Source organism: Balaenoptera borealis, assembly GCF_965194805.1.
Source record: "Balaenoptera borealis genome assembly, chromosome: 17".
NCBI classification, from domain to species: domain Eukaryota; kingdom Metazoa; phylum Chordata; class Mammalia; order Artiodactyla; family Balaenopteridae; genus Balaenoptera; species Balaenoptera borealis.
The window spans coordinates 773,008-794,313 of record NC_138876.1 but is presented as its reverse complement, the minus strand read 5'-3'; the positions used below and the strand labels follow the sequence as shown (position 1 = coordinate 794,313).

General features: G+C 69.3%; 1 protein-coding gene across 16 annotated transcripts in view; it reads right to left on the bottom strand.

The window, feature by feature from the left end:
- The window catches only part of PLEC (plectin), a 59,425-nt gene that overhangs the window by 7,393 nt on the left and 30,726 nt on the right, over positions 1–21,306 (bottom strand). For 7 of the 16 annotated variants that reach the window (XM_082363920.1, XM_082363924.1, XM_082363913.1 and 4 more), the window contains 31 exons: positions 16,240–16,301; positions 15,707–15,796; positions 15,371–15,406; positions 14,815–14,892; positions 14,640–14,732; positions 13,517–13,683; positions 12,786–12,901; positions 12,602–12,708; positions 12,405–12,524; positions 12,231–12,326; positions 11,912–12,039; positions 11,554–11,647; positions 10,909–11,063; positions 10,554–10,824; positions 10,362–10,439; positions 10,098–10,259; positions 9,839–9,943; positions 9,623–9,718; positions 9,246–9,371; positions 8,000–8,152; positions 7,759–7,913; positions 7,549–7,675; positions 7,279–7,462; positions 7,008–7,165; positions 6,713–6,891; positions 5,528–5,666; positions 5,070–5,426; positions 4,907–4,990; positions 4,639–4,743; positions 4,445–4,543; positions 87–3,467 (listed from right to left, as the gene is read on the bottom strand). In XM_082363920.1, coding sequence (XP_082220046.1) covers positions 87–3,467; positions 4,445–4,543; positions 4,639–4,743; positions 4,907–4,990; positions 5,070–5,426; positions 5,528–5,666; positions 6,713–6,891; positions 7,008–7,165; positions 7,279–7,462; positions 7,549–7,675; positions 7,759–7,913; positions 8,000–8,152; positions 9,246–9,371; positions 9,623–9,718; positions 9,839–9,943; positions 10,098–10,259; positions 10,362–10,439; positions 10,554–10,824; positions 10,909–11,063; positions 11,554–11,647; positions 11,912–12,039; positions 12,231–12,326; positions 12,405–12,524; positions 12,602–12,708; positions 12,786–12,901; positions 13,517–13,683; positions 14,640–14,732; positions 14,815–14,892; positions 15,371–15,406; positions 15,707–15,796; positions 16,240–16,301 — 7,301 coding nt within the window. Of the gene's footprint in view, positions 1–86; positions 3,468–4,444; positions 4,544–4,638; positions 4,744–4,906; positions 4,991–5,069; positions 5,427–5,527; positions 5,667–6,712; positions 6,892–7,007; positions 7,166–7,278; positions 7,463–7,548; positions 7,676–7,758; positions 7,914–7,999; positions 8,153–9,245; positions 9,372–9,622; positions 9,719–9,838; positions 9,944–10,097; positions 10,260–10,361; positions 10,440–10,553; positions 10,825–10,908; positions 11,064–11,553; positions 11,648–11,911; positions 12,040–12,230; positions 12,327–12,404; positions 12,525–12,601; positions 12,709–12,785; positions 12,902–13,516; positions 13,684–14,639; positions 14,733–14,814; positions 14,893–15,370; positions 15,407–15,706; positions 15,797–16,239; positions 16,302–16,941; positions 17,178–19,872; positions 20,127–21,306 lie in introns of those variants that run through there. The other 9 variants (XM_082363919.1, XM_082363912.1, XM_082363916.1 and 6 more) reach the window with 5 other exon arrangements.

Below are 21,306 nucleotides of genomic sequence, written 5' to 3'. Positions count from 1 at the left end.
GGGCGGTCAGGGGCAGGAGGGCCCCCGGGAGCACCTGGCTGAGAGCAGACCCCGCCCCAGCTCCCTGCCCGCGCGCGGGGAGATACCTCCTCAGACTTGAGCTGCAGCAACTGAGCCTCCTGCTTGAGCTTGTCCTTCTCGTGCTCCAGCTCCGCGATGGCCTCCCGCAGGCGCTCGGCATCCTGGTCACTTTGCTGCCGCTGGGTCTCGAGCGTCTGCACCAGCGTCACCTTCTCCTGCGTGGCGAGCTCCGTGCGGTACAGCCTCTCGCCTATGTCCTCCGCCTGCTTCCGGAAGCGCCGGGCGTCCTCCTCCGCCCGAGCCTGAGCCCGGCTCATCTCGGCCACACGCAGCCTGAGCCGCTCCGCCTCGGCACTCATCTCCAGCTGCCGCTGCCGCTCCGTCTCCAGAGTCTTCTGGAAGCCCTGCGTCTCCTGTGCCAGCTGCTGTGCCATCTGTTCCTTGTCCTCCTGCAGCCGCCGGGCCTGCTCCTGGGCGAGCTCCTTCTGCTGCTGCAGCAGCTCTGCCTCCGCCTTGAGCCGCGTGGCCTCTTGCACCGCCTGCATCTTCTCCTTGAGCATCTTCTCTGCCAGAGTCCGCTGCTGAGCCAGGTCTTCCTCCGCCAGCTGCCGCAGCCGCGCTGCCTCCTGGGCCGCCACGCTCAGCCGCGCGGCCTCCTCCGCCACCTGCTTCATCTTCTCCGCCTCCTCCTGCAGGAGGCGCTGCGCGCTGTCCTTGTCGCGCAGAACGAGCGCGCGGTTCTCCGCCTCGATGCGGGCCTTGAGCTTGCCCAGCTCCTCCATCTGCACGCGCAAGGAGAACAGCTCTTCCTCCACCTGGCCGCGCTGCCGGGCCGCCTCCGTCACCTCCGCCTTCAGTCGCTGCAGCTCCTCATCCAGGATGCTCTTCTGGTGGTCGGTCTCCTCCAGCTGCAGCCGCAGAGCCGTCAGCTCCTGCTCCACCTGCGCCTTCTGCCGCAGCGCCTGCTCCGCGAACTGCTTGTGCTTCTCCATCTCAGCGTCGGCCGCCTGCTTCTGCCGCAAGGCCGCCTGCTCGGCCTGCGCCCGCCGCGCCGCCTCCTGCTCGGCCTCCTTGCGCAGCTTCTCCGCGGCAGCCTGCGCCTGCGCCTGCGCCTGCGCCTGCTCCTCCGCCGACTGCTTCAGCCGCTCCGCCTCCTCCACCTGCCGCCGGGACTGCGCCGCCTCGCGCTCCGCCCGCTCCCGCGCCGCCTCCGCCTCCTCTGCCGCCCGCCGGGCCGCCTCGGCCTCGCTGCGCAGACGCTCTAGCACGCTCTGCTCTTGCTGGAGCGTCTGCTGCAGCTCCTGCTCCTTCTGCTGCACCGCGAACGCGTGCGCCTTCTCCTCCGCCTGCAGCCGCTTCTGGGCGGCCTCCTGGGCCAGCTGCAGCTGCCGAGCCGACTCCTGCTCCGCTCGCTCGCGCAGGCGCCGTGCCTCCTCCACCTTGGCCTTGAGCCGCTCCACCTCCTCCAGCGCGGCCTTCCGTTGCCGCGCGGCCTCCTCCTCAGCCGCCAGGCTCTTCTGCACTCGCTCCTCGGCCTCGCGGCGCCGCCGCTCCTCCTCTGCCGCCAGCTGCCGCTGCCGGGCGGCCTCCTGCTCCGCCTGCTCCTTGCTGCGCAGCGTGTCCTCGGCGGTGCCACGGATCCGCCCCAGCTCCAGCTCCAGCTCCGCCTTGCCGGCGGCCGCCTTCTCAAAGCTGCCCTTGAGCGCCAGGATCTCCTCCTCCACCTGCCGCCGCTGTCTCAGCGTGTCCTCCACCAGCCCCTTCTGCCGCTCCAGCTCGCTCTCCGATGCCTTGCGCAGCTGCGCCAGCCGCGCCTCGATGTCGGCCTTGTGCTGGGCCGCCTGCTCCTCCAGAAGCCGCCGCTGGAAGGCCTCGTCTTCTGCCAGCCGCCGCAGGCGCTCGTTCTCCGCCTCCTTCTCCTTGAGCGCGATCTCCGCCTCCGTCTTGAGCCGCGTGGCCTCGCTGATGGCGGCCAGCTTCTCGGCCAGCACCCGCTCTGCCTCCGCCCGCTGCCGCACCGCGTCCTCCTCGGCCAGCTGCCGCTGCCGCTTGGCCTCCTCCGCCAGGGCACGCAGGCGGGCTGCCTCCTCCGCCAGCTCACGGAACCGGCCGGCCTCGGCTTCCAGCCGCTGCTTGGACTTCTCGCTGGTGGAGCGTGACTCCTCCTCGGCCCGCGCCTTGCTGGCCAGCAGCACCTCCATCTCAGCCCGTACCTTGGCCAGCTCGGCCTCCAGCTCCCGGCGCTTCTGCGTGGCCGCGGCCGCCTCCCGCTGCAGCCGCGCCAGCTCCTCCTCGAGCAGCTGCCGCTGCTGCTCCCCCTGCTCCGTCTCGGCCCGCAGCCGGATCAGCTCCTGCTCCGCGGCCAGGCGCTGCTGCGCGGTGCCCTCCGCCAGCTGCCGCTGCTTCTCCAGCTCCTGCTCAGCCAGCTCGCGCTGCCGCACGGCCTGCTCCTCCGCCTTGCCGCGCCGCCGCGCCTCCCGCTCCGCCTCCTCCTTCTGCTTCTCCGCCTCGGCCTGCGTCAGGCTCTTCTGCTGCGCCACCTCCTCCGCCTGCAGCCGCAGCCGCAGCGCCTCGTTGGCCTTCAGCTGCCAACGCTCCAGCTCCCGCTCGGCCTCCGCGCGGGCGCGCTCGGCCTCGGCCTGCTGCTGTGCCCGCCGCGTGGCCTCCTCCCGCAGCTGCACCACGGCCACGTGCTCTTCCTTGAGGGTGCGCTCCAGCTGCGCCGTCTTCTCGGCGAAGGAGGCGTGCTCGCTCTGCAGCTCTGCCTCGGCGCTGCGCTGCGCCGTCTCCAGGGCCACCTGCACTTGGCGTGCCCGCTCTGCCTCTGCCTGCCGCAGGCGCCGCTCTGCCTCCTCTGCCTGCAGCCGCAGCTCCTCCAGCGCCTGCAGGGCCCGCTGCTTCTCGCGAGCCGCCTCAGCCTCCGCCTGCACGCGCAGGGCCAGCTCGGCCTCCGCCTGCCGCTTGCGCTGGGTCTCATCTTGCACCTGCCGCCGCAGGCGCTCCGCCTCCTCCTGGGCCTGCCGCTTCTGCGCCTCAGCCTCTTCCGCCCGCGCACGCAGTGCCTGCAGCTCACCCTCCGCCCCGCCGCGCTGGCGCTCGGTGGCCTCCAGCTGGAGGCGCACCACGCGGATTTCCTCTTCGATCCGCAGCCGGCTGCGCTCGGCCGCCTCCACCTGCCGGGCCTTGGCCTGGATCTCCGCCTCCGAGCTCTGCCGCAGGTGCTGCAGCTCCTCCTGGATGCTGCGCTTCTGCTCCTGCGCCTCCACCGCCACCTCCTCCCGGCGCGCCACCTCCTCCTGCATGCGCCGCTGGAGCCCCTGGGCCTCGCGCTCTGCCTGCGCCTTCGCCTGTGCGTGCGCCTCGGCCAGCTGCCGCTGCTTCTCCAGCGCGGCCTCCACCTCAGCCAGTCGCTCCCGCTCCTCTGCCCGCTGCTGCTCAGCCAGCCTCTGCGGCCGCAGCAGAGAGAGGGAGAAAACCGGAGAGAGAGGGGTGAGCACGGAGCGGGTGCTCCCAGCACGCGACACGGTGCCACCACAGCTCACCCTGACAGCGCGGTGCAGGGGTTGGGAGGGGACAGAGGTCCCGGCCCAGCCGAGGGAGGCTGCATGCACCCACCCAGGGCACTTGGGGCAGCGAGCGCAGCCTGGCCCCAGAGTGCTCACCAGCCCGGGGAAGGAGACCCAGGTGTTCTCCCCTCTTCCCGCAGACAGGCGACGGAGACACACAGACAGGAAGAGAGAGAGAGAGTGCAAAGCAGGAGGCTCGCAGGGCCTGGGAGCCGCGCCCACCACGCAGCCCTGCCTGAGCACCGCTGAATGCCCGGCGGCCTGGCTCTGGCCATGGGGCCCCTCTCCCTGACCCGGCAGGGTGGGGTGGCCAGCGTGGGACATCAGTGCAGATCTGAGCCAGCTCGGAAGGGGGACTCGATGGCCTGCGGTGCTGAGCAGAGAGGAAGCTGCAGGTAGGCCAGACGGAGGGGTCACCCAGGAGGCAGGAGGAACAAGACGGGGTAGGCACCCTTCCTCACCCAAGCACTTCGGGGCACCCCTCCCCAGCCCCCATGACCCAACAGCCCAAAGTTCTTCCAGAGCAAGTGGCCAAGTAAAGAGGCCAATGCAGAGTCCCGAGGAGGCACACACACAAGGGAGCTGGTGGGACGCCTGGTGGGGGGAAGTGCCAACACAGAAGAGAAAGAGAAGGTGCCAGCCACCACGGGGAGAGGAGCAGTGCAGCATCGGGCCAAGGTGGGCTGGGCCGCAGGTGAGGCGAGCCTGGGGACAGGCCGTGCTGCGGGGAGCTGCAGGGGGAGGGGCGCCGGCAGCACCAGGCAGGAGGGAGTGGGGAGAGCTCAGGCAGGCTCCTAGGGGCCACATCTGGGGCAACGTGGGCAGCAGGATGGCCTCCCCACCCGGGCGGGTCATACCTCCTCCTCCTCCATACGCCGCAGAGTCTCACTGATGAACCTGACGTACTGGCTCGTGAGCGTGCTCAGCTCACTGTAGCGGGTACGCAGATCCACGTACTGGGGGGCGGGAGGGAGGAGGCACCCAGAGTCAGCCCTGCCCCTGCTGACTCAGGCTCAGCCCACCCACCAGCCCTGCCCCTCGTCAGCCTCACCTCCTGGATGATGCTCTCGGACCCCGACTGGACCTTGGGCTTCTTGGCTGGCGAGGCCACCGGCTCCAGCTGTGCCTTGTACGTGACTAGCTGAAGCTCATAGTCCTGCAGGGACACACCGGTTGGCCACCAGCTCTGCCCTCCCCACCCTGCCCCTGAACCTGCCCACAGGCTCTCCCCAGCACGGCCTGGTCTGGGGGGCCCCCCTGAGGTCCCAGGCCCACCACCTGCATGTCTCCCCTGGGATGCGAGGCCGCAAAGGCCTCACCTTGATGGCGTTGATGTACTGCTTCGCGAACCTCTGGCACTCCTCCACCTTCTCCTCGTGGCGCTCGATATCTTCCAGCAGCGCCTGGGAGAGCAGGGTGGTCAGCAGCCAGAGGGTGCAGCACCCCCCCTGCCCCGCTCCTGCCCGCCTGGCCGGGGCCCACCTTCTCCTGCCGCAGCTGCTCTCGCACGGCCTGGCTGTTGGCCAGTGGCACGGCCTGGATCTGCTCCTGCCGCTGCTTGGTGTCCCGCAGCCAGGCGCCCAGCGGGTCCGCGCTCTCACGGTAATAACGCAGCTGGCGGCCCAGCTGCTCGAGCTCGCGCTGCCGCACGTCGGTCTGGGCCAGCACGGCCTGCCAGCGCTCCAGCAGCAGGGTGACCCGCTCACGCCAGCGCTCCACCTCCACGTCCCGCTCGCCGTGTCGCTGTTGCAGCCGCTCGCCCACCTCCTGCGCCCCCCGCAGCTCGTCCCGCAGGGCATCGAACACGGGCTGCTGCGCCTCCGCCTGGGCCCGAAGCTTCTGTTGGGTCAGAGAAGAGGGTGCCACTGCAGCCCGAGGCCCCTGCCGCTGGCCCCGGCGTCTCTGGGCCCTCACAGCAGGGCGCGGGCCTGTGGCAGTACCTTCAGCGCAGCCTTGGTGGCCTCAAGCTCTGGGAGGGTGGCGGGCACAGCCTGGGCCTCCTTGAGCTGCTCCTCGTGGGCCCTGAGCACCTCCTCGGCCTCCTGTGTGCTGCGGATCACCAGGCTGATGGTCTTGAGCCTGCGGGAGAGCAGGGCCCAGAGCGGGGCTGGCGTGGGCTGGAGGGAGCAGCCCGGCCACCACGGTGGAACCCCAGACCTGGTGGCCAGCTGACCCCTGTGGTCACGGGCTTCAGGGAGAGAGAGGTGTAGGCAGAAGGTGGCTGGGGACCTCGGACCCGGGGATGCTCCAGCCTGAGGCCTGGAGGGAGGTTGTACTGGCCAAGGGAGCCCCCGTCAGCCTTCCAGCCCCCGGACTGGGTGAGGGGGACGCCATGTGCCTGACAGGGACGCTCCTCATGAACAGCACGTGGGGCGCGTGCAGAAAGGCTGGGTAAGAGACAGAAACCAAGACCAGGGCCTTGGAGGGTGGATCACGTTGGGACTGAGAGTGGAGGAGCGGAGGGTTATCACGAAGCTTCCGAAAGCGATCTTTGAGCCACGTGAGTGTACACCCTGAAATGAACCGTGAGGGAAAAAGAGGTACCCGTGTCTGGGGGCGGGGGGCAAGGAGGAGGCAGGGGCCCTGGTGAGGACTCCGCGTTCCCCGGGAGGCACTGGGGTGGAAGGGCCTGTGGGAGAGGGGATTGGGACCCTCTCAGCACCCTGGCTCTCTGCTGTCTCATCCACTGCCCACCCTGCCTGCTCTCCGCAGGACCTCATCCCCACCTTCTGCCAAGAAACCCCTCCCCCAAGGTTGCCAGTGCCCCCAGGTGCCCGGTCCTGACCTACCCCGCGATGCGCCCCGGCCCCTCACCTCTGCCCACACACCTTCCACATCGGTGACCCTCCCCTACCACCCTCCCGCGGGTGGGGGGGCCCTAAGTCCTCCTCCAATAGCCCCCTCAACCCCTCTCACCCCACATCCAGTCATCAGGGAGCCCTACTTCCAAGGCACACCAGGACTGAACCCCTCCGGCCACCTCTGCAACCCCCACCCTGGTCCACACCGGCCATCCCCTGGCCACACCCCACAGCGGACCCCACCTCGTTGGCACCGTTGCCCTGCCACACTCCCCAAGACGCCCCTTCGGTCACAGCCCCCCGGCCGCTGTCAGGTGCACTCACTTCTCCAGGTAAATGGCGGACAGGCTGCGGACCTGCTCCAACTTGCCCAGGGTCAGCTCCAGCTCTGAACGCAGAGTGGGGGCAGCGGGTGACGGCTCGGGCAGGGCCAGGACCTTCTCGGCCTCGGCAGAGAGCCGGGCAACCCCCTTGCCCAGCCCGTCCACCTCAGCCTGCGCTTTCTACGAGAGACGGAGCAGGAGGTGAGCTGAGCCCGCGAGCCCAGCGCACGGCCCGCGTGGAAGGCCGGGGGTGGGGTGCAGTAGGGGGCGGGGGTGGGGGGGTGGACGGGGCCTGCCTGCTGCTCGGTGATGCGCTGGGCGCACTCCCGCGCGGGCTCCTTGTCCAGCGGCAGCCGCAGGCGGTGCACGGTGCGTGTCTCGCAGGCCTCCAGCTGCAGCCGGATGTCCTTGAGCTCTGAGATGCAGCGCTGACAGCGGGACTCCTCCTGCTCGCCTGAGGACACGTCCTGCTCACAGGCTGCCCCGGCCACGCCCTCCCGCCACCACACACACACACCACTGCCTCCCTGCCGCCCCCCCCCCACCCTCCGGGCGGCACCTGCCTACCCTGCTCCAGGCTCTGCAGCAGCTGCTGGTAGTGGCGGCTGCAGGAGCCGTACTCGCGCTCAGCCTGTAGCCGGTCCTCAGGCCCGAAGCCACCAGCGTCCTGGCTGTCCCGCAGGAAGGCCTGGTAGTGCAGCTCCAGGCTTCGCAGGGCTTGGCGCTGCTCCTCTGGCTTCAGTGTGCGGAACTGCAGACGGCACGAGGGCTGAGCACGGCCGCAGGAAGGCCCCTGCCGCCCGGCACCACCCAGAGCGCCCAGCGGGGCAGTCGTACCGTGGCCAGGGACCAGGAGCGGATGAGCTGCGTGTCGCGGCCGAGGCTCTGCCACGCCAGCAGGCTCTTCATTTCCGTGTGCAGCTGGTGCCACAACGCCACCAAGGCCTGGTGCTGGGCCTCCAGCCTGGCAGGTCGGGGGCACAGTCAGAGGTGTCTGGGGACCTGCCCGACACCACCCTCTCCAGCTGCATACCCAGGACCACGCACCTGGCGATGGCCTCCTGAGCCTCCTGGTTGGGCGGGGGCACAAGGAAGCACACGGAGGGCATGGCGGCCTCGCTGCAGGAGCCGCCCAGCACCTTCCAGTAGAACGGCTGTGCAGGGCCTACCATCTGGCACTCGTCACCCTTGTGCACGGTCACCTGAAGCAGTCAGAGCATCGCAGCGTGGCCCCACCCACACCCACGCCCCACCCTGCCCGGCCCACCCTGCCCGGCCCAGCCCTTACCTCCACCTGCTTGTAGTCGCACACGGCCCGCAGCGGCACGCGGCCCCGCATGGGGTGCGCTGGGCTGCGGGGCTTCAGCTGCACGATGGCCTTGGCCCGCTTGGCCAGGCCTGAGAGGTGTCCCCTGTACTCGCTTAGCTGCTCCTTCTCGTCCTGCCGAGGAGGGGCAGCTCAGAGACCAGCATCCGGTGTCGGACACCGAGCGCCCGGACGAGGGTCTGTGAGGACCCACCTGCCCACCCCGGGAAATGCACGAGCACCCCTGGACCCCCGCAACGCCCTGAGATCAGGTGTCCTTCCAACTGCCCCCAGGATGCTGCGGGGCTGGGCACTCAGCCAGGACAGGCGCCCGGTCCCACCGACACTCCTTCCTTCCCAGTCAGGACCGAACGGCCTTCCCTGGCCCCCGTCACACGTGGCGTCCTTCAGCGGAGGGCCCCACAGCGTCCTCTCCCCTCTGCCCTCCCCTGTCCTGCTGTGGAAGGTGGCCCCCCTCCTCCCACCCAGCCGCTCCGAGGGACGGGGGACCGTCCAAGGCTGCAGGTAAGAGTCCACGCGGGAGCTGCCTGCACCTCTCCCGCCCCCTCCCCGGCCGATGCTGCCGCTGAGGGGGCCTCCTGGACCCCAGGCTTCGCTGACCCCCGCTCTTGACCGCAGGAGCGCCAGGCGGCAGGGCCTACCGGCCCCCTCTCTCCTCCATCACTCCCTGCCCCAGGGCACCTGGCAGCCCACTCAGCTGCCTCTGTGTCCTCCACAGCCCTCCCGACTGCGCCTGCCCCGGACTGTCAGGCCCGAGATGCTGACGGACCTGCCCGTGGTGACACGGCTGGCAACAGAGCAGCTGACTCAGGCCTCTGCTCCCTCCAGGGGCTCTGTGGGTGGGGGGGCTCGTACCAGCTCTGGCCAGCCACCTGCCCCCAGGCCAGGACCCTGCCGCTCAGCTCTCGGTTCACCCATACCCCCGCCCCACTGTGCTGACCTCCAGCCCCTGTCGTGCCTCCTGACCCCTGCTGGCACCTCTAGTCACCACTCTCCGCCTCCAGAGGAACCTCTCCAGAGCACCGATGTAGCCCAGACACCGGGCCAGCCTCTCCCTGTGCTCCCCTGGCCCTGGACCCTGCCACCTCAATGCCTGCCGTTGCCTGCGCCCCTCCAGCCCCGCAGGCCAAGAGGCCGGGCCTCAGCGTCTGCCTCTAGCCGGGCTGCACGGCCCTGGGCCTGGCGGGGGCCCGGGCGGTCGGCTCACCTGGGCGTCCTGCAGCAGGTCCTCGAGCCGCGTGGCGGTGATAGAACGGTCACAGGTGTACTTCCGGCGCAGCGTCTCCTGCAGCTTCCGCAGCTGCTCCTCAGCCTCCCGCACGTCTGAGAAGAACTGGGGCGGCAGAAATGGGTCACGCTAGGCCAGCAGCCCAGAGCCCCCAGCCACAGCTGCCCCAGTACGGGCCGGAGGGGCTGGGCCCAACAACCGGGGAGGATTCTGACGCGAGGTCAGCGGGACAGCGCGTGGGGTTGGTTATCCACGTCTGCATGGACACGGGGAGGGGCCCCAGATCTGCAGCGGTGGTCGAGGGGCTCCTCGAGGTCACTGCAGCGGAGGCGGGGGCTGGGGAGCCCAGTTCTCACCTGGAAGTAGGCGGTGTTCTCCTTCAGGTGCGCCTCGATACAACAGCACAGCTGCAGCATCCAGCTCCACTGGGTCTGCAGGGCCGCCTGGAAGGACTGCAGCACAGCACGTGGCCCCGTCCGGCCCTGCCCCACCACAGGGGCCCGGGGGGATCCCCCCAGCCCTGCCCCACCACACCAGGGGGGCCCAGGGGGGTCCCCGCATCCCCACCCCACCTCCGCTGTGGGCCGGGCAGGGTGGTCTTCCCGAAGCAGGCGGTCGCCGGTGCTCTGGATCTCTTTGATTTTCTTTTCCTTTAGCTCTAGCTCATGCATCAGGGCCTGACACGGAGGCAAGGGGTCTCAGGGGCGGTGCCAGGGCCACGTCGGGGTCCACCCGTCTCCCGCCAAGCACCACCCGGGGCCTGGAGCTGGACCCGAACTGGGGAGGGCAATCGTGGGAGGGGAGGGCCCGGAGGCCGGCCACCTGCCTCACCGAGTAGCCCTCCTTCTTGGCGGCCATGTTGGTGTTGCGGTCACTCCAGTCGAAGCCCACCTCCTCCTCCTCCCTGTCACTCAGCCACATCAGCTCCTTGGTGGCGGCGGCCACAAAGCCATGCAGGCTCTCCAGGGACCGGAGGCGGGCCTTGGAGGAGCTCTGTGAGCAGGCAGGCGGGGAGTGTGTCAGCCCCACGCCCCCCTCCCCCACCCCCACCCCCACCCCCACCCCCACCCCGGCTCCCAGTCGGCCGCCACTCACGAGCAGCTTGGCGTACTGCAGGTCCAGCCGACCCAGGCAGTCTTGGTAGGCGCCCCGGGTGGCCGGGGAGAGCTGGCCCTGTGGGAGATGAGGAGGGGTGAGGCCTGCGGTGGCCGGGACCTGGCCTGCGCCCAATGCCCGCCCCCGCCCACCTCGTCAGTGTGCCCGCCGCCCGCAACCCCCCCCACTCACCTCGTCGGTGCGCGCCCGCTCGATCTTGGTCCGGAACTCCTCGACCGACTGGTGCAGGCCTCGGTGGCTGCCCAGCTGCGCCTCCACGCTGGGCAGGTCCACGCCCCACTCGGCGCTGTCCAGCCGGCGCTGGTTCTCCTCCACCCAGGCCAGCAGGTCCTGCAGGTAGCGCAGGGTGGAGTCCTCGAGCTCGGGGCGCCTCGGCGCGCTCCGCAGACGCAGGTTGTACTCGGTGCGGATGGCCACCAGACGCTCGTGCAGGCGGTACACCCTGTGGGCGGGGCAGGGGTCAGGAGGGGTCAGCGGAACTGGGGTGCCCTCCCCAGGCCCTGGGGGTGGGGGGGGCCTGGCCCACCTGCGGTACATCTGCTCGCCCTGCGGGTGCCGCCCATCCTTGAGAGTCTGCACGTCGTTGAAGAGCATCCGGATCATGCCGTCTGCCTTGTCCAGGTCCCGCTCCACCTCGCCCGCCCGCTGTGGTGCCTTGCCTGAGGCCAGCAGCCGGACATCCTGCAAGGTGGTGGCCCTGACTCAGAGCCTGGCCACCCCGCCTCCCGCCTGCCTGCATGGGGCTCCCCCGCTGCCGCCGGGTCCACCCCCATCCTTTCCCTTTCCTCCCCATCCACCACGGTACGTCCTTCTGATGTTTCTGGCCAAACCCCCCAGCCCCCACCTCTCTGGGGGACCCAGGACCGGGTCCAAAGGCCTCCGCTAGGGCCCAGGAGCCAGACGGTTCGTGGTCTTGCCCTCCAGCTCCCACCCCTGGAAAGTTCTCCCCAAGAGACCCCTGTCCAGGCCCACACAGTCCTGCCCCTCTGGGCCCCGTGGGTCTGGGTCCCTCCAGACTGCAGCGGCTCAGGGCGGGCCTGGTGCCCAGAAGCCAGCTCTGCCCAAAGCTCGCAGTCAGAGTCGGCTCCACACCCAGAGGGAGGAGCGCTCAGGGCCCGCCTCCCTCCCCCAAGCCTCCCCGCCCAGGCCCACCCTCGTCCCCGCCCCTCACCGACTGCAGCAGGGCGTCGGCCTGGTTCAACTGCTCTTCACACAACCCGGCCTCCATCTGCAGTTTGCTCACGACACGCTGAAGACGCTCTAGTCTGCGGCCCAGAGCAGCCACGGGACCCGCGGTGAGTGGTGTCAGCCCACCAGGCTCCCCACCGCAGGGCGCAGCTCCCCTCCTGCTCCTGGCCTGCCCGCCAGCCTGCGGCCCACAGCTGAGCTGGCCCCGAGTGTGGGTTTCCCAGCCTCGGGGGAGGGGGGATTTCCTCCCCAGGCAGTGACTCACCCTCGGGGTGGCTTCCTTGCCACCGCAGGGCCCCACCCGCCCACCAGCTGCCTCGTCCACCCCAGCGCCCACCCACCTCTCAAACTCGCTGCGGAGCTGCTTCTCCCGCTCCAGAATGGCCACGTGCAGCTTGCCCCACTCCTTCTCCACGTCCAGCGGGTGGTAGCCGGGGGGCACCTTGAGCTGTCCAGCTTGCACCGCCCCCTGTGGGCAGGGGCCTAGCTCAGGCCGGGGCCAGCAGAGGCTTGGGGGTCACCCGGGCCCCCGGCCCACCCGACCTGGAACAGCCCTGGTCCCAGCTCCGTGGTAAGGCCGGGCCAAGCCTGCTGGAGGGGACCCCACAGGCCCCGGGCTCCCGGGCAGCTCCGCTCCCCTCCCTCCGGGACCCCCCTCACCTCCAAGGACTGGTAGATGCCCTTGGACCGGTTCTTGTCCGCCTCCTTGGCTGGAAGCTCCGTCTCCTTAAACTTCAAGAACTGGCACCACAGGATCTGGGGACGAGAGGTGTCAGTAGCCAAACCTGGGGCCCCACAGCGGGCACAGGACCCTGGCTAGGCAGGGAAGCCCACCTCAATCTCTTCAAAGCCGGAGGGGAAGCGGCGCTCCTCGAAGCCAGCCGTGTGCGCCCGTATCCACTGCAGCAGCAGCAGCACCAGCTCCCGGTACTCCTGCCAGCGCAGCTGCAGCTCCTGGGGAGGGGGCGACGGGCCGTCAGGGGCCCGCCTACCCCCGCCCGCCCGCCCGGGGCCTGCCGGCCGGCACTCACGTTAGCCTTCACCCCGTCCTGCACGTCGGGCACCCGGGGCATGGCGTCGTACAAGGATGAGACGTAGGTGATGATGGACTTCTCGTCGGGCTGAGGGACGTCCACGTCTGCAGGGGAGGAGGGTCAGAGGGGCCCCGGCGAGAGGCAGGGGAGGAGAGAGTGAGGCAGGGGCCGCGGCACGTACCCTCAGGGTCCAGGAGCCTTGTCACCCCCAGGTCCCGCTCCGCCACGGAGAAGGCCTGGTCCAGGTTCTCCAGGTTGGTCTGACGATACACCTTGTTCATGTCGATGAGCGTAGGCCTATGGGCAAAGGGGCGGGTGGGGCAGGCAGGCGGGAACACAGGAGCAGCCAGGCCCACCGGGCAGGTCAGCGCACAGACACGCCCCCCACAGGCCCCCCAGAGACACAGAACCCCCAGCACACCCTCGTCCTGAAAAACACCCCCACCCCACTAGCATCCAGTCCCGCCCACCCAGGCAGCCCACCTGCAAGTGCTGTGCACATTGGGCCCTGCCCCCAGGAGCTCAAGGGGCCTACGGTGGGCACAGGCACAGGGTGGGGTGCCGGTCAGCCTGGGCCCTCCGCAGGGCCGACCCCACACAGGCCCCTTCTGGGGTGTCCACGTGGGGCCAGCGCTCACGGCTGTGAAAACCAGCAGCCTGCTGTCCTCTGGCCTCGAGGAAGCCAGCACGGCCTCAGGAAGGGCCCAGGAGGAGGCGGGAAGGGCGTGCGTAGGGCTGGGCCTACTCGCCTGCACCCTCCCAGGGAGGCGGGCTGGCGCTGGTGCGCCCGTCCCCGTGGGCGGCAGGTGCCTCTTGCCATAGTCTTCACCCCCACTCGTTTGAAGTTGCCCAGCTGAGGGGCTGCAGGGACGCCCCCGACCCACAGTGCCCTCCCTGCCCCGGGCCGCGTACTTGTGCCGGTGGATAATGGCGTTGAAGAGGCGGCCATCTCGCCAGCTGGTGGTGAAGTTGTCACAGCGCAGGCCCTGGCAGCCCTCTACCATGCGCTGGGACCACAGCAGCAGCTTCTCCTTGGCTGTCATGTCCTCCGACTGCCCGCTCACCTGGATGTCTGAGATCTGCCCCACACAGCGGGCGGGAGACGGGAGCTCAGCCACGGCCAGCGACCTGCCCGGCGCCCAGTCAAGGTGCACGGGAGCTGCCAGGCCAGCTGAGGCAGGCTGGGGCCGCAGGGACCCGCCACACCTCAGTGTCACAAGCCGAGGCCACTCTAGGCGGCAGCTGCCACAGAATGTCAGGCCCCCAGCCCCTGCCATTGCCACATGGTGGGTGCCCTGGGCTCCCTCCTCCTGGGGCACACCCTGCACCCCGCAAGGCAGGGATGGATCAGTTGGTGGATGGTGGGTGCATGGAGCTCACCCAAAAGTCCCAGGCCTAGAAAAGGCTGTCACGAGGGGCAGGGGGCGGGGCAGGGGGCGGGGCAGGGCCTCCCTGGCTGCAGGCCAGGGTTAGGTCCCGGGGACTGAGCATGCGAGGCCACAGTACCGGGCCAGGCCCTGCACTCGGTCCAATGCTTCAGGCCTGGGTCTGCCAGCCTGTCTGCTCCCCCGCCTGCCTGGCCCTAGTTATCTGTCTGTCTGTCGGCCTGCCCGCCTGTGTGACTCAGCTGCTGTTCCAGCCAGGCTCTGCCTGCCCAGCTCTCAGATTTGCAGCTTCCTGTGCGGCCGGGCAGGCAGTGGGTGAGTCAGCCCGTGCAGCGGGTGCTTCTCTAGAACCTTCCCTGGGGCAGGAGGCCACACCAAGAGTAGAGAATGCATTCCTCTGCAGGGAGGCTCTGCGGGGCCTGCCCAGTCAGGGCCAGAGGGCACGGGATAGGCAGGCCTTGGAGAGAGGCCTGGGCCTTCAGGCCACGGAGCTAGCACAGGGCTAGCACAGGGCGGTGGCACGGGCTGGCAGGAAGGCTCCAAGTGCCAGGATGCTGAGGGCCCAGCTCCCAGGCCGCACAACTAGCCGGGTGCCAGGCCAGCCCCGGAGACTCCAGGGGCGGCAGAGGGTCAGTGGGCGGCCACGCTACCTGGAAGTGCAGGATGATGGTCCAGATCAGGCCGAGGGTCAGCTTGGGGTTGCCATCGGCAATATCATCGTTCCTGATGTTCACCAGCTTCACCTACGAGCAAGCTGCCCTCAGTCATGCCCCTGAGATGGCCGGAAAAGGGGGCCGGGGCCTGCGGCCAGGTGGGCAGCATTACCTGGCGGTGCCGGAGATAGTCCAGGGCGATCTGAACGTTCTGCAGCTTGTGGAAGCGCATCCTGCCCTTCTCCCGCGGCTGGGAGGGGAAGCGGGGCCGGTCAGCGGCCCCAGACCCCGGTCACAGCCCGTCCTGTGGCTGCGGCGTCTGCCCACCCTCAGAACCCCCAAGGCATCTACAGTGAGGGTCTTCCCCAGTGGGGCAGCAGCCCTTCCCTGACCCGGGTCCACCCGCCCCAGCTGGGAAGGGGGGGCCGCTGGCCCAGGGGCCAGGCCCAGCAGGGACCAGGCTGCGGGAAGGAAGGAGGGGGAGGGGAGGAGACAATAGCCAGGAAGCCACGGGTGGAGGGCAGTGGCTTTGGGGGAGGGGTCCTCCTGCCCGGTGGTGGCAGCCCCGGCGGGTCTCAGGCCCGGCCCCAGGCAGTGCGGCAGGCAGGATGGCAGGCAGCTGGATGCAGGGCCATTTGCCAGCCCAAGTGCCATCGGCCCCGGCTGAGCTGGGCTCCTGGTCTCAGGGAGCCCACGTGCCGCCGTGGCCAGCGGGCACAACCACTCACCAGGCGCGAGCTCCTGATTACGTCCCGCTCTCTTGGCTGCCCGGCCAGAGCAGGGCAAAGGGTAAAGGGCAGAGGTCAAAGTTCAGAGTCCAAGCAGCAGAGAAACCAAAGCAGAGCAGAGCGTGAGGTTACGGTGTCAAGGCTCCGGCACGGAGGACAGCAGGGCTGTGCGCCGCGGCACAGGGGTGGGGCCGCTCCCGGGCCCGGCCCGACACTCCAGACCAGGAGGCGCAGTGGGGGGCGAGGCCAGGCTGGACACGGAGAGGGCACGGGGAAAGACCCCAGGAGGGAACGCAGGCGGGGCCTCGGAGGGGGCAGGCGGGAGGGCGCACGTACCAGGCTGTCCCCTGAGAGCACCTCCAGGAGGGAGATGAGGTTGTGGCCATCACGGAGGTCTTCATACAGGTCACTGATGTGCCTCTGTGCCTGCAGGAACAGAGGGCTGGGCTGGCCGCAGGTCCCCAGAACCACCAACAGGCCCAGAGGGCATGAGGCAGAGGCCCACAGAAGACACCCACCCCCGAGGAGGCACCTACCTCTGCCCTCCAGTGCTACACAGAGAGACCAGGAGAGGCGAAGAGGAGGAGGAGGAGGAGGAGGAGGAGGAGGAGGAGATGGGAGGCAGGAGCGAGCGAGGGGAGGAAGCAGAGAGAAAAGGACAGGTTTCAGAAGTGGGAGGTGAGTTCCCAGGGCGGAGAGGGTTGGCCCCGAGCGGCTGGGTGGCAGGAGGGGCGCGGGCCCTTGTTCAGGCTGGAGGGCCAGGGGCGCGCTCCTTCACCCCCACCTGCAGTCTCCTCAGCCCCTGCGACCATGCGCACGCAAACGCAGGCACTCCTGCACACACACCCACGTGTGCGCAAGCCACCAACCTTGATGAGGTGCTTGTTGACCCACTTGGTGAAGGTTTTCTTCTGCACACGGTCCCGCTCATCTGGGAGAGACAAGGCCAGGTTACCTGGGGCCTGGGAGAAGCCCTGCGAGCCCCCAGGAGGTGACCACCATGCAGATACAGTGGCTGGCGCCTGAAGAGGGCCTCAGCCTCACAAGGCGACCCAGCCTCCCCGCCCCTGCCCAACGACGCCCTCCTCAGCCCTGGACAGGAGGGGAGGGGCCAGGCACACGGTGCCCACTGCTGGATCTCCCTACTGTCTCCCCCTGAAGCTGGGAGGGTCTGGAGCCGCAACACACAGGTCCCGGCCTGCCCCTCCACCCCACAGGCTGCCTCCCAGGGCCCCGGGCTGGGCAGGGATGCGGCGAGGGGGAAGCTCTGTCCTCCCCACGGGGCAGTGGGCCTTTCCCAGGACACAGAGAGCTGTCCCCCCACACACTGCCCGACACCCGAGGCCCACAGGCCACTGCCGGCCTCTCTGTGCTAGGCGCGGGTGGCTGCCCCCCCCCCGCCCCCGACCCCGGCAGCTCTGCACCCGGGCCAGAACACAGCACGCTCCCCGTGGCGCCAGCCACCTGTCTCAGAGTCTGTCCCCCACCCCACCCAGTGCCACGTTTCCCACGGCAGGAACTGGGCCCTTCCTGCCCCACGCCTGCCCTGCCGAGCGAGGAGTGCCCGCTACCTTTCTTGCCCTCTGAAGCCCTGAGCACAGCCAGGTAGAGGTTGTCCTCCGAGCTGGTTCTCTTGTGATCCAGGCCCTTGGGCTCGGGCACTCGGAGCCGGTTCTGAGACATGATGCCGCGCCCACCCCTTCGGCGCTCTGTCCCTCAGTCCCCAGGTGCTGTGCACAGGCGGCGGCACACAGCCGCGAAGGCGAAGGCGCTCGCTCAGTGGCTCAGCTCAGCTCAGCTCGGAGCGCAGTCGGTGAGGCCGCTCCCTGCCCGCAGTACTCCCCAGCTGCTGTCCCCGCCCCCGGAGCCCCACCCCGCCCTGCACACCCCCCAGAGAGGGAGTGTCCCTGCGGGAAGGAGGAAGGCGGCCCCTCCCCCATGGCCACACCCACAGCCCGACAGAAACAGGAAACCCTGGGGTTTCCTCACCCACCCTGCCTGCTGCAGCCCCTGGCGGGACCCGGGGGTACAAGGGGACCTGGCACCTCGCCGGGATCATAGGGAACCACACGCCTTCCTCATGGCCACTCTAAAGGAGGGCCCCCCACAGGGAGGGTACCTGAGTGTGGCTGGGCCCAGGGAGCCCACGGGTCACACCTCTTGGGCAAGCACCGGCTCAGGGCTGCCGAGCCCAGGGCTACCCCCATGCCTGCCCACACTACCTGCTGGAGGGGCTCTAAGGAGGGACCCCCAAGCTGAGTGACACCTGGCTTGGGGGGGCCAAGTGCCCGTGCCTTCCTTGCAGCCCCCCTAAATCATCCCTTCTCATAGACCTACGTGCCCTCTGTGGGGTGGGAGCCAGGCTCCACTGTGCCCCTGGCTCCAGGGCCACTATGGTCCAGTGCCAGGTGGGCCCTTCCCGAGCTGCCCACCAGGCACGTCCTGGAGCAGTGCCCCATCTGAAGGCAGAGTACACAGCAGGGCGGGAGGGGGCACATAGCCGAGCGCTGACTCACCGGGCAGGACTGCCCAGCCCTGAGCCACAGGAACTCTGCCCCACGGTCGGCGGGGGGAGGGGGGGCCTGGGGCCAGAGGGGAGCACGGGGCGGGGGGCGGCAGCCAGTGAGTCAGGGATGGGGAGGGGACCCCCCCCCCCGCACGGTGACTCACAGGAAAGGAAGCTGCACCTGGGGGCAGTGGGGGCAGGACGGGTGGGGGGCAGTTTGCAGTTGGGCGGGGTGCACAGATAGCAGCTATTTGGGCTGTAAAGGTGGGAGGACAAAGGGCACGGGGGTGCCACCTGAGCCTGCTTCCTCTGGTCTCGCACACAGCTGCCCCTGGAAGCGTGGGGACTGCCCAGGCTGCCCGACCACCTCAGGAAAGAATGCACCGCCCCGACCACAGAATTTTCCAGTCAGATGTGATGCGATCCAGCTGTCAGCGCTGCCCCCCCATGCCCACAGCACCTCCAGCCTCGGCTCCAGGGAAAGCTCACCCCACCCCGCCCCCGCTTGCCCTTCTGTAACCACGGGAGGGCGCCCAAACCCCATGGGGTAGGGGGTGCCCAAGCCAGGTGGAGCTGCTTACACACCACCCCCGGCCCTAGGGGCACAGCCAGACTTCCGGGGCTCTGCCGAATGTCACATCCCTCCCCACCTTGGAGAGGCCCCTCAGGCCCCAAGCCCAGACTCTGAATCTGCTCTACACGCCCCGCAGCCTTCTGTGCAGGGCCTGGAGAGGCCACGCAGACATCAGCTCTTCACCCTCCAGAGGCGCTCCAGAATCCCAAATCTGACCCCACGCTGGCCAGCGCTCCCAGGACAGGGTCACCGAGAACGTCTCACACCCACTGCCCCTCCCCAGGTTTGGATCCTGCAGAAACGCCTTCTTCAGAGAGCCGCTTGTCCTAGCCCAACTTCAAAAAGCCTGTACTGAGCACCTGCTGTATGCAGGCTCGGGGCTAGCCCAGCAGTAACAGGGAGGTGGGTCTCTGCCTGCAGGGGTAGGGGTGTCATTCTGGGGAGGGGCACACAAACGAGGCCCCTGGGAATGAGTCAGGAGCTGGAGCAGGGAATCCAGGACAAGCAGGACCCACAGGACTTGGTGAGCCCCCAGCCCAGGCCCCAGCCCCAGCTCCTTCTCCAGATTTCTCTCTGCCACCAAGGGGCCTCCAAGGATGCTGTCTCACCGTCTGGGATGGGGTTCCACCTCCTCCTCCCAAGCCTGGCTCCAGCGCCCGGCCCCCCTGGACGCCCTCCTGCCCTGAGCTCCCCCCCAGGGTCTCAGAGCTTGTCCTCTCCCCCCTCCACAGCCCCTCCCTCCAGCCCTGCCTGCTAGCCCCTCGCCCCTAGCTGTAGATGCTTCCTCCCCTGTCCATCTTATTCGGGCCCTCAAACCCAGAGACAACCCCTCCCAGGCCGGCCCTGCCCCTCCTGACTCCCCACAGGCCAGGCTGCAGCACATCTCAGCCGGCCCTCCACAGGACATTCCCCAGCACTGGTGCGCCTGCACATCTGCCTGACCCCTGTCCTGTCCACCAGCCCAGCGTCCCCTAGAGCTGCCCATGGCCTCTGAAGAGTATCGATGCCTCCTTCTACAGATATGGAAACTAAGGCTGGAAGCCCCCACGACTAGCGAAGCCGTTCCTGGGACAGGAAGCTTGCAGACGGAGAAGGGTACCTCGGCCTAGGAGAGGCGGGAGGCAGAGGGCCTGCAGCCCCGCCCCCAGCTCCTCCCTCTCCCCTCACGCGCCCCACTGCCAACTGCCTGGTGCCCAGAAGCCGAGGCCCAGGCCCAAGCCGCCCCGCCCACCTCCCCCTCCCCCTTCTCCAGAGGGAACAAAGGGGCAGAGGGGACCTCACTCCGCCTTCCTCCCCAGGTGTTTCCGGAACTGAGCCTGCGGGTGGGGCTGCACTTGGGCTGGGCAGCACCCAGTGGAGATGACAAAGAGACAGAGGCAGGTGCCCCCCCTGCACCACCACCCTCCAGCCGCACGCACCCACCTACGCAGCACAGCTGCCCGTAGAGGTAGCCCCTGCGGGCCTGCTCGCAGCCCCCATCCAGCCAGCACGGCCGTTCCAGCACAACCTCCTTCTGCGCGGCAAGAGCGACTCCCGCCCCCTGTGTGCCGGGCGCAGCCATGAGCTTGGGCGCCCTGGGGACAGCAAACAGGACAGTACAGCGTCTGCTTCCCAGCCCACCCGTGAGGCCGGGGCCGCCAGCTCTTCTCTCCACACCCTCCCCCGCCTCGGCGGCGGGCCAGACGCTGAGAATCTGCCCCTGGCGGGCGCCCCGCCCAATGTGAGCCTGGAAGCCGCGCCCCTACGTGGAGGGAGAGGACCCGGCTAGGCCTGGGGGACTGGGGGCAGGGGGAGGCTGCCCTCGAGGACAAAGAGGCCTGGGAACTCCCTAAGATAACTGTTCCCGGGATGACGCTCCCTGCAGGATTCGAGGGAGAGGCTGGGGGCAGTGCGAGGAGCAGGGAGCTGAGAACAGCTGAGAACACAGCAGGAGCACCGCAGCCTCGAGGGGCACCGAGGGCAGCAGGGACCGGGAGCGGCCAGGACAGCGGCCGGAGGGGAGCCCCTTCCCCACGTGGGGACGGTGCACAGAAGCAGGCTGAGGGAGGGGGGGGCCAAACCACAGCAAGGAAGTCCCGGCCCGAGTGTTCGTTTTATTGACCGTCCCTGCAGCTGAGTCACCAGCTGCTCCCCAGCCCCCAAAGCCACGCCTAGAAGCCCCATCCGGACTCAGACCTAGGGCCCAGCGGGCCCAGCACCCTTGCCAGGGGCCAGCCCTGGCCACCCCACTGAGGGCAAGCCTCCACACTCCAGGCTGTGCCCAGTGCAGACCGGCAGGCCCCCGCTGGGGCAGTCCCTCTGGCCAGAACCCCAGTCCCCATGCCCCCGCCCCCCAGCTCATTCACTTGAGTGGAGGCCCCACCCTCCTGGGCTGCACGCAGCTGCTGCCAAGGGCTACAGCCCAGAGCGGGTGACCTGGAGCAGGGGGAGGGCAGAGCACAGCCAGGCTGCCGGTCCCAGGCGCTCCTAGGCCCCGGCCAAGGGCGCTCAGGCACCTGCCTCACCTCCGTGCAGGGGCAGGGAGGCTCTGCCCAAGCCCAACCCCACCTCAGTCCTGGGCGGGAGCTCTCCCAAGACCTGCCCCAGGACACCCGACCTGCACCTGCCAGCTGCGGTTTCACCTGTGCTCACCCTGTCCCTGACTGCTAGGGAGGGGCCTCCCTTCCGGACTGGACGCTCCTGCACTGCCCCTGCCGCCCACTCCCCACCTGTCCAGAGCCCCCCTCGCCCAGCAGGGGGCTCCAGGCTAATGAAGCCACAGAGCCCCGGCCCTGCCCAGAGAAGCAGGGTAGGAGGCGGAGGCGACACCGCTTCTGACCACGTGCCGGTGCTGCTTCCCCCGGGACGGAAGGGGAG